A 19,544-nucleotide genomic window follows, 5' to 3' on the forward strand; every position below is an offset into this window, starting at 1 on the left:
GTTAACTGACCCAGTCGACCAGGTGAACAGTAACGGGGTAGATTTTGGATTTTTGATCCAAAACCTAGCTTTCGGGACTCGGATCACTCCAAAATTTGACAGGAATGTTAGGAACAGTATACTAAGACTATCTAATGAAGATTTGACATATAACAATGATCAAATCAAGAATCCCCAATTTAAAACCCTAACTTCTAAATGCTAAAATCATGTTCTTCAATGCAATCAATTGCAAATGCAAAGGAAAATCAAGGATTCAATCAATATAATGATGAACAATAGATTAGAAACAATTACTAACATGTAATTAGACCTAGCATACTAGAGAAATCAGTTTAGGAGATGAAGTCATGTGAACATGAAGAAAATCATAGGAATGCAAGTTTAAGAATCATGTATAGGGAACATAGCATTGATAGAATAGAAATGGGGGTTCATACTAATCAAAAGAGACAATAGAAGAGATGGTTGCAAGGTTGCAACACCTTCTTCATAGTCCCAACAGCAAGAACAAGAGGGGGTAAGAGTAGATTAGAGAGAGAATGAGGGATTACATACCTTGGAGATGATCTTGGGAATGAGAAACAAGAAATATTGTAGGAGCACTTCACCACTACCAAGGAGAGGTCTAGGAGGGTCTTCCCATGTTCTCAGGAGGTCGGTCCTAACTATGAAGTCTAGTTAAGTGGGGCATAAAATAACCTAAAAATTAGCATTTCCCGTATTTAATAATCACTTGGCTGACTGGCTTGGTCTACTGGGTCAGTCGACCAAGGCAGTCGACCAAGCTAGGACAACAACTTTAGACAGAGAAATGAAAGGCCAGATCAACTCAAAATCAATGGGGCTTCTTCCTACATCTCAAATGAATAGTCTAGGTCAGAATTACCTTTGAATCAAGTCTAGTAGTGCATTAGGTCCATCAACTAAACTCCCGTTCTTCAAGGTGCAATTTCTTATCAAACACTGACAATGCTTCCAAGTACGGAGCACCATCATCAATGTCCATGGGTTCGGGGTCGAACACCATGTCTTCTACTGAGAGGGCTCACAGTTGGCTTCTTCCTCCACTTTGGGTCTTCGGACCTACAAACATCAGGATTACCGGGTCCAAGTTAGGGTTAGGCTAGGGCTGGATTTCACAACCCCCCTTTAGGAACTCTTAAGAAAGTATTTCCTGACTTAGTTTCTTCTTGTAACAAGGATGAATTTTTTTGTGAAGCCTGCATTTTTGTGAAGTAGACTCGTTCTACTTATTTACCTTCTCTTCATAATAGAAAATCTATTCCTTTTGTGCTAATTCATACTGATGTGTGGGGCCCCTGCCGACGTGTGTCTATAACTGGCCATAGGTACTTTGTTTCTTTTATTGATTGTCATTTTTGTTCTACATGGATTTATCTTTTAAAACAAAAACATGAGGTTTTCCGATGTTTTCGTGATTTTCATAATATGATTAAAACTCAGTTCAATGTCACCATGAAGATCCTTTGTAGTGACAATGTCACCGATTATATTGATGGTGAATTTTAGAGATATCTCTTTGACTCTAGCATGATACACTAAACCAGTTGTGTTGATATGGCTGCCCAAAATGGGGTTGTCAAAAGGAAGAATTGACATCTTTTAGAGATAGCCCGTTCAATATGATTGCTATAAATTTCCCTGACCAATACTGGAGTGATGTCATACTCACTACCTCTTACCCTATAAATAGGATACCCAGTAGGATATACTTGGTTTAAAATGTCTTAATGAGATTCTCCGAGGAGCCTCTTATTTTGTTCTTCCCCCAAAGGTTTTTAGTTGTCCATGTTATGCCAAAATCACAGCCCACTAGAGTAAGTTGGCTCCCTGTGGCCTACGTTGCATATATCTGTGATATTTTGCTACTCAGAAAGAGTACAAATGTTATCATCCTCCTTCCAAAATGACTATTGTGTCTATGGATGTAATTTTTAATGAATCTTACCCTTACTATACACCTCTTCAGGGGGAGCGTCCTAAAGGAGAGGTGTTCTTTCCAACTTTATACCTTCCTATCACACACAATGACTCCCACACACCACCACAACACAACTTAGGAGTTCAGAAAGAGTTTCTTGACCAGGGGGAGACTTCGGCTAGTATACTTAAGGACTCTAATTCTCCCCCTCATTTTCTGAACCATGTGAAGAAGGGGAGACCACTCTTATGAGGCACACTATTGAGGTCTTTCAAAACAAAATTGACCATAATAAGGAGGTGCAGACTAATCAGAGGAAGAATTACAATCGGCCAAAGAAGGTAAAGAAAAGTGACATGGTACCACTTCAGTCCCTTGCTCCAAAATCAGATTCTATTGTTCTCCCTCAGGTATCTTCTTCTGATCTTCCTATTGCTATTAGAAAAGGAGTTTGATCTTATACTCAACATCCAATAGCTAAATATGTTTCTTATGACTCTTTGTCTGACTCTTATCATGCTTTTATATCCTCTTTATTTATCTGTTTCTGTTCTAAAAAATTGGCAAGAAGCCTATGCTGATAAGAGATGGAAGGCAGCTATGGTAGAGGAACTGCAGGCAATGAAGAAAATGATACTTGGGAGTTGGTTACACTTCCTGCAGGAAAAAAACCCGTGGGCTGTAAATGGTTGTTTGTAGTTAAACAAGATATGGATGGATCTGTCAACAGGTTGAAGGCTAGACTAGTTGCAAAGGGGTTTACCCAAACATATGGGATTGATTATCAGGAGACTTTTGCCCTTATTGCAAAACTGAACATTGTCGAGTTCTGTTGTTCTGTAGCTATGAACAAAGACTAGAACTTACACTATTTAGATGCATAGAAGAAAATTTGACCCAAATTTCGATAATTTCGGTCGAAAAGTCTGCATTTTTAAAAAACAAAACAAAATTCCAATTATTTCAGAAATGTGTCAAATTTCAACTGAAATTTCGGAGGTCTCGACTAAAATTTCGACCATTTCAACATTCCAACTTGTTGTTCCTTATTTATTTATTTATCCCATTTTCACCTATTTTCCACTGCTCATTTGCCTTCAAACACCTCTTTTGCTAATTTTTTGCCTCCAAACACTTCCTAAGCCACAACAGCTACAAAGGAAACTCCGGCAACAATATAATGTGAAGCATGAGCCATACCCAATAGTTCTAAACTTCCCTTTTTTTATTTTTGTTTTGTTCATGCCTTAAATGATCTTGTATTGCCTTAAAATTAATATATGTTTAGCCTAGGACTATGATCTATGATTGTGTTTTGTTGAACTTATCTTTTTATTATTTGCTACCATTTTTTCATTTTCTGATTTTAATAATTATTTTCTATGATTATGTATTCTTATTTTATGTATATATGATATATAGGCTTCAACTTAATATATGTGAGACACCATCACTTGATCTAGTCGATCATTTTATTTTGTTGACTTGTTGTATATGTAACCATTCTACCAAACAATTCATGTATGCTGATGATTTTATGCTTGTATGCAATACAGTTTGCATTTGTCGAAACCAGTCATTTGTTAGTATACCTGAATGATAAATTTTTAATGGTTTTTTTTTAGGCAAAATACTAGTTCTATTGTGTTTATTATGCTTTAAATAGATAGTATGCAATAATCCAAATCATTTTGAGTCCATATGAGGCCCGAAATTGAAGTTCTAATTTTTGGAAAAAAGTGTTCAGTTTTGACCAAAATTTTGGCCTTTTGCAAGGTCAAAATTCTTGTTTCGGTTTTCGAATTTTCTTCCTAAACTAGATGTAAAGAATGCCTTCTTACATGGGGAGTTAAAGGAAGAAGTCTATATGGAAATCCCACATGGTTTCTCTAATGACAATACTACAGGGAAAGTTTATCGGTTGAAGAGGTCAATTTATGAGTTAAAACAGTCTCCTCGATGTTGGGTTTGGACACCTCCAGAAGGCAGTGACCTCTATTGGGTACAAACAAGCAATGCTGATCATACACTGTTTGTCAAGATGTCAGATACCAATATCACACTTCTCATTGTTTATGTGGACAATATTGACATCACAGGGAGTGATGGTAAGGAAATTCAAAGGTTGAAGGACTTTTTTGGTAGAGAGTTTAAGATTAAAGATCTAGAGAAGTTACAAAACTTCCTAGGGATTGAGGTGGCTCGATCAAAGAAGGGTATGTACCTATCTCAGAGGAAGTATGTCCTAGATTTGTTATCAAAAGTGGGAATGTTGGGGTGTAAAGCAGTTAATAACCCCATTGAGGCTGGAGCTAAACTTAAGGAAAAAGAGGAAGAACCAGTGGACAAAGGAAGATATCAAAGGTTTTTAGGGAAGCTTATTTACTTTTGTCACACCAAGCCAAACATTACTTATGCCGTGGGGATAGTGAGCCAGTTCATGCATAATCCATACTTAGCTCATATGAAGGCTATTACTAGAATACTACAGTATTTGAAGTGAAATATTGGAAAAAGAATATTAGAATACTTTTGTCACCCACTGATAATCTCAAGTTAGAAGCATACACTAATGTAGACTGGGTTGGATATCCTAACAGGAAGTCAATTTCAGGTTACTATACCTTTGTTGGAGGTAATCTTGTTACTTGAAGGAGTAAGAAACAAAATGTGGTAGCTTTATCCAGTTCTGAAGCTGAATATAGAGCCATGGTTCGTGGAGTTTGTGAGCTACTATGGTTGAAAGGCCTACTAGAAGATACTGGAGTCCAAGTTCCAAACCCTATGATGCTATATTGTGACATTAAGGCTGCTATTAGTATTGCCAATAATCCTGTACAACATGATCGAACTAAGCACATTGAAATTAAGAGGTTTTTTGTCAAAGGAAAGTTGGAACAAGGGCTTATCTGCATGCCTTTTGTGAGACCCGGAGACCAAGTGACAGATATTTTTTCACCAAGGGTTTGAAGGAAGGAGATTTCCTTCCTATTGTAGGCAAGTTAGGCATGACTAATATCCATGCATTAACTTGAGGGGGAGTGTTGGTTGAGTCCTATTAGGAGTTCAATTTTGTTAGAGTTTTAGTTTGTGTAATTTTCTATTTCTTGTTACCCAAGGAATAGTCCTTTTCCCACTTTATTATAAATAGAGGGCCTAAGATCACACTGACCGACTAAGTCATTCTACCACAATCGTGTTTCTCAACAGATAGACTTAGCTCATAGTAAGTCTTTCTATGCTAGACTCCTATTCCGATTGTGTTTGGTTGTTAGTTATCTATAAAGGTAATGTGGCAGTGAGGCCGTACCATGTGGACTGTCGTTCTCTCACCTCTTCCTCTTTTACTGGTTGTGGCTATTTGGTTTAAAAATTTATATAATATTAATAAAAAAGAATGAATTCCTCGAATATCAATGATATTTTTATTTATGAGTTGGGAGCAGACTTGAAACAACTAAATACTGAAATACCTAGTATACTTGTTGTCCATAATTTACTAGAAGAAACTTGGTTACAGACTCAAGAGTCAAGGTAGTTAATGACAATGGATTTTATAAATGTTTAGTTCTGGTTCCCTACTTACCCTTTTGTTGTTGTAGATCATGCCTTCTGAAAGTTAATATGTGCTTCAATGGATCCAAATGCAGCCAGTTTGCTGATATTTACCAAGAGGAGTATTTCATGAATCTTTTGAAGGAAGAAGTGAATATTGTGAAGGAGCTCCCTTCTCATCTTCAGTCTGTAGACATTGAGGCCATTGGTAGTATGGTACGCTGATTTCAATGGATTTGTTTCACTTTAATTCAAAAACAATCCATCTAAAATAATCTTTTTTATTCTATTACTTCATTGCAGATTACTGATGCAGATATTAGAAAAGAGGCAAAACCCACTGATTTTATTGAAACTGTACTTCCTCTGTTACAACGAAACGGGATTGTTCACTTCTTGGGCTTTGGCAATCGACTTGGCTTTGATCCATTACCTTCCGAGCTTCAGGTTAGAGGCATCATTTGAGAACTTTTGCTAAATACAAGGTTTAATGGGATTAAAATTGCATGATGGATTTTTCTGCTGTGGAACTCAATTGGCATTACCATACAAACTAAATTTGTTCCCTATTTCGATTTTTTGTTTAAGTTTTTGAAATGTCTCAGTGCACTCATGGTTCAAAGTTTCTGTTATAATGACCTAAAACTTCAATAGGAGAATATTCACCTGAAAATTGAAAAACTTAAAAGAGGAGAATAAATCCTAATAGAAAATTTAAATATTAAAGGACCTATCTTCCCTTGACTTAAATTGGACCAGAACTGAAAACAATTGAACCAATTGAACCATGATACAGTTAAAAGCATTAATAAAAAAAATTTAAAAAAAACTATGGGGATTTTTCATACTCAACTTACTTACCCTTGTTTTGGGTCCATTAAGTTGGCTTACTACATTGGTAACCTATGGAATGAAGCCAAAATACCAATATAACCAGACGTAGGTCTGTATGGTGCTTCATTTGCATCAAATTTGTTCTATGCGGCCTTGTATCATCACCCAAAGGCTTCATTGTGCATACTATAATTCGATGTGTTTATCAGATACTAAATCTTCAGCAATAAAGAGTCCGAATGACAGCGCATTGGACTCTTCAGCCAATCTTTGTTCCTCAACTCTTCCAAAATAATATTTTTAAGTTAATACATCTGATGAATCCCTTTCCTTAACTTCTGGTTGGAATCTCTGTTCTGACCAGAAAACCTTGTCATGACTCCATTACACCACTTTAGCACTATCATAATGTTGTGGAAAATTTTCAAAATTGCTTCAAATTCTGAAGCTTCACCATATTTTTCAAATGTGTTAGGGCCCTAGGGTCATGCCATGTGAAGGAGAGAGAGGATTAATGTGGTTTGGGGATTATAAATAGAGTAAAACTGAGAGAAGAGGGCATCGAGTGTATATTTGAGTGGTTTTTGGGCAGAATATGGATGAGGGGTAGCATTGAATGCTATGGGAGTGACTGGCACCATTGAAGCTAGATTATCTTGTTAATCTCTTGGTTCTGAAACTAAATTTCTTATTCGATTTGAGGGTTTCTATCAAGTTGGTATTAGAGTGTGTTTTGATCCACAGGACAAAATGTAGACCGGATTAACCATGTTTTCTATAAGCAGACAAATGGCTTTAGAAGTTATGTTGTTTTGATGGTAACATTAGATTGAATTCGAACATCACTGGGAGTAGCTCTCAATCATTTGGAAGGAGAAGTGATGGATTGGCTATATTAGAAGTGTTGGCTGGAGCTGACCTGGGAAAACTTCGATAAAACCCTGAACATTGAGTTTTGTAATGGTAAGAAGACTTAGCCAAATGTGAATTTCGATGACCATCATATTGACATTGGGATTTGTGCCAAGGAGAGGGCATCGCAAGTTGAAGTTGTAAAATTGAGGGGAAGAAGGCTTGAGTTGATGGATGAGAGCGACTAACAGTTAGAGTGGCTTCAAGTGGTAGTGAGGGAGGAGTACCGACGGCAACGTGGAGGCTCTCATGTAGATACTGGTGTCTTTTACCACGAACGAGAGGCGTTAAGTGCATCAAGTTCTGTGGCGGTAATTGGAGAGGAGAATTGGGCTCAGATTACAAATAGGGTTGTTGTTGGAGAAGAAACGGTTTAAAGAGGGACCTTTCTTGGACTAGAGGTGGAGGACTAGGCTAGGTTTGTGTCAATTCCTACCCTTGGATTGAGTTATATTGAAGACCTAAGTCCAGTAGTTTAGCTTATTTTGAAGAGAGTCATAGAGTTGTAAAGCAGTGGTTCCTATTAAGAAGTTGTACTTTTAGGCTGCATTTGTTTGCTGGAATAAAGGTGGGGTGGGAAAAAATTTGAAAAAACAATCTTTTACATTAAATTCCAAAAGTGTGGTTTGTTTGGTTGATGGGGGTGGGAAAGTTGGAGACAAGCTTCCTTAATTTAAGGAAGCTTGTCTGGTGAGGTGGCATGCTAACCTTCCCACCCCATGCTTTTTCAAAACCCCACAACATATGTGGGATTTTGTGGAAAAGTGTGGAAAACCAAAAAGTGGGACTCACATTTAACACTTTTCCACAAATCCCTTCCTTTCTTTTCCTTCTCCCTCACCCCATTACACATGAGGCCCACATGTTTTTTTTCCCACCCCACCTTTGCAAACAAATGCAGCCTTAAGGATAACTTAAATTAAGAAACTTTTATTTTTTTTGGCATCCAATTTGTCTTGTTATCGAATTAGTATTAGGTAACTTAAGTGTGATCTCAGATCCAAGAGTTGAGATTGCGTAGTAATTAGATACCTTGTGAGAGTCCAATTTAAGTTGTGCCCAGTAGAAGTCTAAGTCTTTTGCTCAGGCTATAAATAGCCTTTTTAGTGTAAGTTTTTCTTTACAGTCGATTGAATGAAAAAGAGTTTTGAGAAAACAGACTGGTAAAGTTGTGGGGATCCTGGGAAGAGAACAGAACCTGTGGCTGGTTTAGTCTTGTTTCTTCAACCTTAAGACCTTCAATCTTCAACTCAAATCATTCCATAGAGAGCAATCTGCAGTTCTTCAACTTAAAGTAAGACATTCCCACCCAAATCCTAACCCTCTTCGCCTCTGTCCGCCACCCTAACAGCCCCTTCCCTCCCTTGTTTGGCCTAGTTCCACTCCCCCTGTCACATCTCGCCCTAAATCCACCAAGGGGGTACCCTATCTGGATTATCCGAGGAGTGAATCACGGTCCCGCCGATCAAGTTTAGGAACGATCATAGTCACTTAGCACAATAATATAATCAAAAGCAAGAACAATTCTTTGTATTCAAATAATTTAATAATAAAAGTCAAGAGAGGATCTCAGAAGGATCACAAGGAACATTAGAGTGCGGAAATGATACAAATAGGATATATCGTCAACGTATGAAAAGGAGGGGGAAAAACCCATCCTATAATAATAGCAGAAGGTAAATCGACTAAAATTTAGGGTCACAACCGGTTCCCAAAGTGACAAGGGAACAAACTAAACTACGGTCTTAACGAATTAAATAAAAGGTTAAAAAGGGAATGAGGTGATATCCCATCCCTAACACATAAGTGCAAAATTGAATTGCTCCAGATAAGTTCCAATCTCGGATTACTAGTCTTTATCAACTTGTACACCGTGACCAGTGGGGTACGGGTCATCAACTTGGTCTTCAAAGTGTTGATTGTCAAAGTCGATGGTAGTAGTACCTGCAATAGAGTCTAACAAAAGATGTTGCAACAGGAATGAGTTCAAAAGAACTCAGCAAGGCAGTTATTCCATAAGCCATATGATATAAACCATAACATTATGCAATATGATATGAAACACATAATGCAAGTATGATTCTAACTCTATGAATGCTAGTCTCTAAGGTAAACATGCTTTAAGTCATAGCACCATACTTCTATGGGTCGTCAGTCACTCCCCCTCAATCAATTCTGTATCTTGGGTCTGCCGTGGTAGTTGGGTAAAGTCCTCTCAAACCATGGTAGGGGATTCGGTCACCACTCTCTCACATCACCATTTGGTATAAGTATTGGCGCATGTCAGGGTAAAGCCTAGCCCAATGCAAGTCACCTACTCAATCATATCAACTCAGATCCAAATACGTCCATTCCTCGCCCCGGGCGATCTTTTCCGGTATCCTTCACACTAGAGTCAGCGTAATCCCGGATTATGGACTCATCAACCCTATTGGTCATCCACAAATAGTAAACCGGAAGCTCTCACGTCCTCTCACGGGTTGGTTACCGGTCTTGAGCGCCCGTGAGCCCAAGTTTAGCTATTTGCAACCCTACCAATAAATGGCCCTTTTCGGGTATCCGTAGTATGGTTTATGTCCTCTCACGGGTTGGTTACCGGTCTTGAGTGCCCATCAAACCATACCCTACCATGGGTCGTTCGATCTCAATGCCCTTCCGATTCGGGTCTAATACGACAGGGACATCCTAGCCAAACAACTAGACAATCCTATGTATGTCATCCAATAACCCGGGAAAGTGTCGATAGGCATCTTCGGAGAACATCCCATACTATTCCCTCCGACGCCCAAGGACAGAAGCGTCAATTGGACACTCCCCAATCCCAAGTTATACCTAAGCAATCACATACTCAAGTCCATCATATCGCATACATTTGATACATCATCATGATAGAAGTTAAATCACAACATCGAAGTAATCCATCATATATACAAGTAGCAAGAGTAATAAATCATTATAACAAGAGTATATGAAATCACAATACTATTGTTCTAAAACATGTATAGCAGTCCTATGATATTCAAAAGTAATTAAAAGGCTATGTTCACTAAGTTATGAGCATCAAGACATAAGCACATAGCCTATGTATTTATGGCGATAACCATCCTTACCTTATGTTGAGTCGATGACGATCCAAGAGTCACAAAGGAATGATCCAATAATAGTGTTAAGACCCTAAACAAACATAAATAAGAGATTAGAGAAGAAATCAGGAAGATCGGAGGTCGAACGGGTCAAAACGGAGCAAGGTTGCTGTCAGCAGCATGTTTGGTCGATACTCCTTGGTTGATGGCATCGACCAAAGAGGATCGACCAAAAGTGGTTTCAGACAGCAAGTTGGATTTTTGGTGATTTGGTCCGAAATCAGTCTTTCGGGGCTCGGATCGATCCGAAACTTGGAGGGATGATTAATAACAATGTAAGAACACTACCTAGCAAGTATTATCACAATCCAATGGTCTAAATGAAAACCCCCAAATTAAGGTCCTATGTTCTAAAGACAAGAATCCTAGCATTAATGGGAAATTGATGTAATTGAAAGGTAAGCTAGAGAATTAGTTGGGGAATGGGTTAGGAACAAGATTACAATCATTTGCAAGACAAAAATTAGACTAATCATACTCCACATTTCAGTCTAGTATAAGAAATCAAGTTGTTAAGCAAAGAATCATGGTAATGCCTATGCAAGGATCAAGATGCAAGTGAGGCATAGCAAGAATGAAGGAAAAGCAAGTATAAATGGGAAGAGACATTCATGGCAAGGTGTTTGCAAGGTTGCAGCACCTTGGCCATGGTCACATCAGTAAAAAGAAGAAGAGAAGTGAGTAGGATAGAGAGCAAGAGAGAGAATCATACCTTGGAAGATGATAATGGGGTCAAGAGACAATGATTGCAATGATTGGCGGCAAGAATCCTTCACAAATACCAAGAGAATGCCTTGGGAAGCTCCACTCTCGTTCTCAGTGGTCTAAATGAGTGTAATAGGGCTCAAAGCACGAGGCTAGCATATATAGATGAGAGAATATTCCAACAGCATCTTTTACTTGAATCTGGGCAACTTTGGTCGATGCTCTTTGGTTGATGGCATCGACCAAAACAGGTTTCAGCAGAAAATCCAGAAATAGTTCAGCAACTTCGGACAGGGATTCGGAGGGCTATACAGGGTCTAATTGAGTGGGGTTTTCTTCTACAAGTCAATCAAGAAGTCTAGTTTCGGGAAATATCTTCGGATTGAGCACGGGAGTTCATTTGGTACTTCAACTAATTCACCCCTCTTCGGTGCACAGGTTTTCACTAAACACCGACAATGTACCCAAGTAAGGGGTATCATTGTCAATGTCCATGGGTTTCGGGTCAAACACCATGTCTTCCATAAAGAGGGCCCACAAGGACTTCTTCCTTCACTTCGGGACATCGGATCTACTCTAAGGAAAAGGTCGGACATAACCTCCTAAGGCTCTCAAAGATAATAACACTGAAATTAAGGTCTAATCTTAAGGTCTAACATCAAACAAGCATTTCTTTAACCCAAAACAAATAGGGTGTCCTGGTTAGGTTTGGGCTGGATTTCACACCCCCAACCCATCGCAAACTCCCTTAGGTTAATTCCCTTTAGTTTCCTACAATTCCAGCCCATCCACTAGACCGAAAGACCCTCCTCTTTCAACCATAGGCTATCCCTGCCCTTCCCTGCTTCTGCGCAAGCAGCAGCACCTCTTCTTGTGTAAACCCTACTTTCCCAGCCCCTTTTGAAGCCCTTTTCCCTTCCCTAGAATCGCATCTGCCCTAGGATCACATTCCCTAAGCCCTCAATCTATTCTAGCCCTTAAACCCTAGTCTGAAATTTTTCTGCAACTCATTTCTTCATAGAAAGTAGCAGAAAATTAGAGTTTCCAGATTCTTTCTCTAAAACTTAAATACTTCAGTCCCAACTTCCCAGATCTATCTTAACTCTCAATGAACCCTTAGTTTTATCTTGAACTACCAAATCAGCAACCCTAGACAGACTACCAGCCCTAACCGAAACCCTAAACCTTCAAATTGGCTGCTGCAACTTGCATACAAGGTCCTGAAAGTGCACCCTAATTCGGGGATTACATCAGATACCTAGCTCTCTTCCATTTCAGCAGCAACCTGACTAGGCAGGAAGGGGTTAGAAGAAGTACACGCATCCATTACGAAAAAATAGTTCAAGCGGTGGTCACAAGAGTACCCAAATTATCAGCTCAAGAATGGGATTCTTCTTTACAAAAACAGACTGGTGATACTGAAGAATTGCAGCTGATTCCAAAGTTGCTGACAAAGTGCCACTCCACACCCTTTGGGGGACATTGTGGGTTTCTAAGAACCTATAAATGGCTAGCAGGGGTAGTCTACTGGGTGGGAATGAAGGCTGCAGTCTGTGATTTCGTAGCCAGTTGCGATACATGTCAATGTAGTAAATACCAAGCCATGAAGCCAGCAAGTCTCCTACAACCTCTACCAATACCTAAGCGAATTTGGGAGGATATTAGTATGGATTTTATTGGCGGACTACCCAAGACCAGAGGTGGGGCCATTGTGCTGGTGGTGATTGATTGGCTGTCCAAAGTATGGACACTTCATTTCCTAACACACCCTTACTCTGCCAGAGATGTGTCGGTAGTGTTCAGCAGGGAAGTCATTCATGTGAGAGACCCCAACGAAACACAAGGGTGGGTCACTTGGCTACCGTAGGCAGAGATCTGGTACAACATGACCTTCCATTTAGCTACTAAAATGACTCCCTTTCAGATTGTGTACAGACGAGAACCACCAGCTCTGTTATGGTGGGAAGACGGTCAATCCAAAGTAGATGAGGTCAATGTGTTTCTTTGGGAACGAAATAAAATTTTGGATGATCTTAAGTCAAACCTTAGGGTGGCACAGGACCGTATGCATGCTGCAGCTGATCCTCATCGCCGAGAAGTGTGCTACTAGGTGGGTAAGAAGGTCTTCCTGAAGCTCTAGCCTTATTGCTTCAAGAAACTTGCAAACGACCCAATGAAAAGCTTAGCCATTGCTTCTATGGCCCTTACCCAACCACTGAACAGGAGGGCCGACCACCGAACAGGAGGGGCTAGTTGCTTATCGACTACTTTTACTTGCTGATTTGAAGGTCCACCTTGTGTTCCATGTCTCCCAGCTGAAGAAATAATCGGACAGCATATCACCTCCCAATCATTTCCCTCGTGCTTGGTTGAAGACGGTGAACTGCAGCTCAGTTTGAAAGATTTACTGGCTATTTGTTTCTCACCACAGGGGGAGCTGGAAGTGTTGATCAAGTGGAAAGGGCGGCCATCATGTGAAAACACTTGGGAAGACTGATGAGACAAACAACCAATTTCCAGACTTTCAGCTTAAGGACAAGCCGACAAGGTGAAACTGTTGGAGGGAAGTCTTGATAGGCCCTCTTGCATCTTGAGTGTATACTGTTGGAGGGCATTTTGGGCAACAAAACTTGGCTTGGGATTCAGCACCCGGCGCTAAATCTCGAGCTGAGATCTGAAGATGTTAGAGTCCATATTGGACTCTTCCTTCCCAGTTTGAGTTTGATTGTAAGTACTACATCTATATTATAAATATTGAAGGTGTTTCGTTGGGGTCTCTCACTTGAATGAAGCTTCTCTCATTCTCAATCTTCTTCCTTTCTTCCTCTTCTCCTTTGTCTTCTTCATCTTAGCCTTTCTCTCTTTACTTTTTTTTGCCATAATTTACATGGTATCAGAGCCTAGATTACCTTGAAAACACACCTACAAAACTTGAAGATCTATTGCTGCAACTTGAGGAACTCCAAAGCTTCACTGCAGGTTTGCAGCACCAGATGCTGCTTTCTTTGTGCATTGAAGAATCGATGATGTGAAGAAGCTCTCAAGCTTTGGTTTGGATGAAAGGATGGTTGCATGGCTTTGATTTGAGAGGTAAGAGCCTGTTTCTGCATTTTTTTGAAGGATTTTTTTAGAGAATAGAAGCTATTAGAATCAATAGTCTCAGTTTGGAGATGAAACTGCATGTAGAGTCAATAGTGAGGATTGAATGCATCGTCTGTTGAATCTGTGCAATGTGGTGTTTTTCTGGTCATCGTCTCTGTGAATCTGCATTGTGTGTTTGCTTTGCCTCTTTGCTGTTTGAGAAACCTAGCAGTGGATGATCAACTTTGTTCTTAATGGCTGACGGTTCAAATCCTGGTTTAGATCTATTTGGTTTGATAGTTTATGATCCCAATTTGATTTGGTTTCTGGTTTGGTTCAATATTAAATTCTGGTTCATGCTGCAAATTTCTGGTTTGGTACAATATTAAATTCTGGTTCATGGTGTGATTTGATTCAAAGTGGCTGGTTTGTTTCTATACTAATTCAAGTTGTGGTCTAATTTCTGGGTTGCAATTAAGGTGTCTCTTGAAAGATTAGATCATCGTATCTGAACTAAGAGTACTATTATTGAAATCATGACATCTACATCCCATTGTATTTTTGAACAAAAATTTGAAGGGGCTATCAATTTTTATCAGTGGAAAAAGATGCGTGGACAACAAGACCATCTTACTAAGTCCATTGGGAATGATACATGGAAGACTGTAGATGCCCAAATCTTAGGACAGATGTTGAACTCCATGGAGAGAAATATTGTTGACTACTTGACTTAGTTACACATATTGACACAGTAAAGGATTTACGAGACTACCTTAATATCTTGTAATCCAGACAAAATAATCTTTCCGGTATCCATGAAGTTTCACAAGAATTCTATAGGGCTGATAGAAAGGGCAGACCCGTGACTCAATAATTTACGAAGATGTTTGAAGAGTTAAATTCCATTATACCCATCTCATCGGATGTTGTTAAGATGCAAAATCAGTGGGAACAACTTGCAGTCATGGCATTTTTGGGAGGACTTGGAAAAGAATTTGAATCAGTTAGAGCACAAATTTTAGGAGATAAAGTACTTTATTGTCTGAGACTTTTTCCTGTGTACTTCGGGTGTCCAAAGGAAACACACAAGAGTCTAGTTCCTCCACCAATTCTGCATTAGCTTCTTTTACTCCAAATTGTGGCTCTAGTAATTGTGACCATGGGAATAGAGGGGTAGCTAGAAACCCCAAGACTCAAGGATCCAATGAGACTCCTGGGAATGTTAAGACTTGTCATCACTGTGAAAAACCAGGACATGTATAGATATTTTGTTGGAATCTTCATGGCAAGCCACCTCAAGTTGCTAACACTACATCATCAGAGATACCCATTCTTGCCCAACCAGAAGGGAAGACTGTGAAAACGACTAATGAAGAATACGTCCACTTCACCTAATTCTAGGCACTTTAGGCTCCACCTTCTATTGCCACCTTTGTTTAGACAGGTAATGCTACAGGATATGTTTCTACTTCCCGTCCCTGAATCATTGACTCAGGGGCATTTGATCGTATGATTGGTGACTTAGGTAACTTTTCATCTTTTTCCCCATCATCTTCTATTGTGACCCTTGTTGATGTTTCCCATGCCAATGTTAAAGGTGTAGGAACTGTCAATCTTACCTCAACCTTATCCCTGTCTTCCGTTTTGTATTTACCTGAGTTTCCTTTTAATTTATTGTTTGTTCATAAACTAACCACCACTTATAATTGTTCTGTGACTTTCTTTCCTTGTTATTGTGTGTTTTAGCATCTTATGATGAAGGGGACGCTTGGTAGAGGCCGTGAGTCAGGAAGATTGTTCGTGTTTGATAACATTCCCTCTGCTGCTTACTCGAGCATGTTTACCCCTCACCAAATTCATTGCCGTTTGTGTCATCCTCCATTAATACTCTGAAAATTTTGGATAAATGTTTTTGTTCCATTTCTTTTTTACCTTGTGAGTCATGTTAGTTTGGGACAGTGTTGTCAAAGCGTTCGCTTAGGTGGCAAAGCAGTTTTTCAACCGCTTTGTTTTGAACTGCTTAATTGACGCACTATTTTTTTCTGCTTTTTTGCCTAAGTGCTACCACTTTGTTGCCTTGTGCGCCTTATTGCTGCCTAAATGCTAAAGCATCCGCTTTTTGACATTTTGTACATAATATTTTTTTCTTAATTTTTTTTTAAATCAAAATCTATTTTACAAAGCCATATATAAATTTAACAGCTTAGTCATTTCATAATCGAAGCCCAAATTGCAAAGGACCCCCATGCCTGTCAACAACTGAATGTGAAGCATAAGTCATTCTCAACATCGAGAATCAATGAATCATTAACTGGGCAATGACTTGGAAATTGGAATAATGAGATTTATATATTTATCGTGTTGGCCCTGTTAGTACATAATCATTGTTATGACGCTTGATGAGATGAACTTATGTTTGTGTTCTTTTTTTGATAATTTTTGATAATTATGATTCTTGAATGCTTTATTTTTTGGATGAATGTGACTATTGAATGTTTGTTTAGCTTATTATAGAAAGTAATTGTATTAAAAGTAGTTTAAAAGTAGTAGTATTGAAACACTTTGATCCATCCGCTTTGGTCACCTTATTGCCGCCTAGGCGCCGCTTTGTCGCCTAATCACCTAGGTGGAGCCCCAATCGCCTTACCGCCTTGATAACCTTGGTTTGGGAAGCTCTACCGTCTAAGTTATCCCCCTCGATTTGATAATAGGGTAAACAAACCCTTTTCTCTTGTTCATTTTGATGTGTGGGGACCATGTCCTATTACTTTTACCTTGGACTTTTATTATTTTTTTAGTTTTATGGATGATTTGTATATATTTAATGAGAAGTTGATTTGAATTGTTTAGTATCTTTTTTTATTTTGTGAATGAAATTCGTACGGGGTAATTGTCAAAATCCTTCAAAGTGATAGTGCAAAAGAATATTTCTTTGGTCCTTTTAATACTTTTATGGCATCTCATGGCATTCTTCATCAATCTTCTAATGTTGACCCCCCAACAGAATGTTGTGGCAAAATGGAAGAATCGTCATCTGATAGAAGTTGCCCACTCTTTACTGTTTGAAATGTGGGTCCCCAAATCCTTTTAGCCTGATGCTGTGCTAATTGCTTGTCATCTCATTTGTGTTGAAAGGAGGTATTCTGTATTCCTTGTTGTTTCCTAATGGTCCTTTGCATGAGTTGCCTCCTCGCATTGTTGGGAGTGTCTGTTTTATTAGGGATCACCGAGTTGGGTTATCTAAACTTGACCCAAAATGCCCTTAAATGTATGTTTGTTGGGTACTCCTGTACTCAAAAGGGGTACTGTTGCTATTCATTTAAAGTTCAAAAATATTCTTTTTATTGTTGATGTTTCATTTTTTGAGTCTGTTCCTTATTCTTCTGACACTGTGCATACCTCTTCTATGGATGTGGATCTCTTTGTTATCATTTCCCCACCTGTTACAGATTGGCCATCACTTCCACCTATTTAGTCGGAAATTATTGTTGTGTATACAGTTTCTCTTGCTCCTACGGCTCCTCCACCTCTGTCTCCTCCACCCGTGGATCCTATGGTAAGTCCCTCTGTTTTTGACCATGATGTTCCTATTGCTCTTCGTAAAGGAACTTGGTGTTGTATTTAGTATCCCATTTCTAACTTTATTTCATACACTAATATTTCTCCTACTTTCCGTGCTTGTTCATCTACCATTGAGACTCACCCTCTGCCTAAAAATTTGTTTGAAGCCTTGTCAAACCCTAGGTTGATGGCAACAATAACTAAAGAGTTGGCAGCCCTAGAGGAAGATCGTACTTGGGACCTTTTCCTCTACCTTTGGGGAAAACTGCTATTGGATGTCATTGGGTGTTTGTAGTGAAAGTAAATCCTGATGGTGCGCTTGCCAAATTGAAGACTAGACTTGTAGCAAAAGGATAAATTCTAAGTATATGGTGTGGACTATTTGGATACTTCTTCTCCCACTGCAAAGCTTTCTTCTATTCGGATCCTAATCTTTTTAGCTGCTACATATCATTGGTCTCTGTTCTAGATAGATGTGAGAATGCTTTCCTTAACGAGGATCTCTATAAAGAAGTCTATATGGAGCAACCGCTAGGGTTTATTGCTCAGGGGGAGAATGGTTTGGTATGTCGTTTGAAGAAATCACTATATGGGCTAAAACATTCCCCACATAATGGTTTGGCCAGTTTATCTCAGTTGCAATAGAGTTTAGTTTGTCTTGATGTACGAGTGATCACTCTGTGTTCTACTGTCAGTTTGGTATAGCCATACAGGGAGGATATTCTTAGTTGTGTTGTGGATGATATAATCATTGCTGGAGATGATTTGGCTGGTATTGATACATTGAAGACCTACCTATAAAAACAATTTCGGACCGAAGATTTGGGAAAACTCAAGTATTCCTTGGGGATAGAAGTGGCCCAGTCTAAGAAGGGAAATTTTTTGTCCCAGCAAAAATATGTGATTGACTTACTATCTAAAACAAGGATATTTGGCTCAAAGCCTTTGGATACTCCGATGGATCCAAACATAAAACTTATGCCTGAAGATGGAAATGCCCTGGAAGATTTAGAGAAGTATCGAAGGTTGGTTGGAAAGTTAAACTATTTTGCTATAACTAGACCTAACATTGCTTTTTTAGCTAGTGTTGTGAGTCAGTTTTTATCTAGCTGTCGTACCACTCACTGGGATGTAGTTGTGTACATATTGAGATGTCTTAAGAAAGCTTTTGCACTCCTCTATACAAATCATGCTCATAGGAGAATCAAAGGATTTTCTTATGCATATTGGGCTGGTGCACCGAGTGATAGAAAGTTTACTATAGGCTTTTGTACCTTTGTTGGAGGAAATCTTGTGTTTTGGAAAAGTAAGAAGCAAACAGTAGTTGCTTGATCTAGTGTAAAGTCAGAGTACCGGGCCATTTCACTTGTCACTTGTGAACTAATGTAGATCAAACAGTTCTTGGGTGAGCTTGGCTTTAGTCATAAATCTCCTATGTCTCTGTGGTGTGACAATCAGGCATCACATCCTATCTTTCACGAGTGCACAGAGCGTATAGAAGTTGATTACCACATTGATTGAGAGAAGCTTCAACGGGGACTGATCTCCACTCATCATATACGAATTGGAGAACAACTGACTAACTTATTTACAAAATCTTTGGGGGCAGAAAGAGTGAGGTATGTTTGTAACAAGCTGGGAATGTTTGATGTTTGTTCTCCAGCTTGAAGGGGGGTGTTGGATGGCATTTTGGGCAACAAAACTAGGCTCGGGATTTAGCGATGGATGACGGTGCTAAATCTCGAGCTAAGATCTGAAGATTTTAGAGTACATATTGGACTCTTCCTTCCTTGTTTGAATTCGATTGT

The 19,544-nt window shown here is 39.1% G+C and overlaps 1 protein-coding gene across 2 annotated transcripts in view; it reads left to right on the top strand.

The window, feature by feature from the left end:
* The window catches only part of LOC149005141 (O-fucosyltransferase family protein), a 39,086-nt gene that overhangs the window by 11,229 nt on the left and 8,313 nt on the right, over positions 1-19,544 (top strand). For both annotated transcript variants that reach the window (XM_089168027.1, XM_089168028.1), the window contains exons 6-7: positions 5,596-5,716; positions 5,804-5,947. In XM_089168027.1, the coding sequence (XP_089024153.1) occupies positions 5,596-5,716; positions 5,804-5,947 (265 nt within the window). The remainder of the gene's footprint in view (positions 1-5,595; positions 5,717-5,803; positions 5,948-19,544) is intronic.

The sequence above is a fragment of the Hakea prostrata genome, chromosome 9 (genome assembly GCF_041222555.1).
Source record: "Hakea prostrata isolate BN-2017 chromosome 9, UWA_Hpros_2, whole genome shotgun sequence".
Classification (NCBI taxonomy): domain Eukaryota; kingdom Viridiplantae; phylum Streptophyta; class Magnoliopsida; order Proteales; family Proteaceae; genus Hakea; species Hakea prostrata.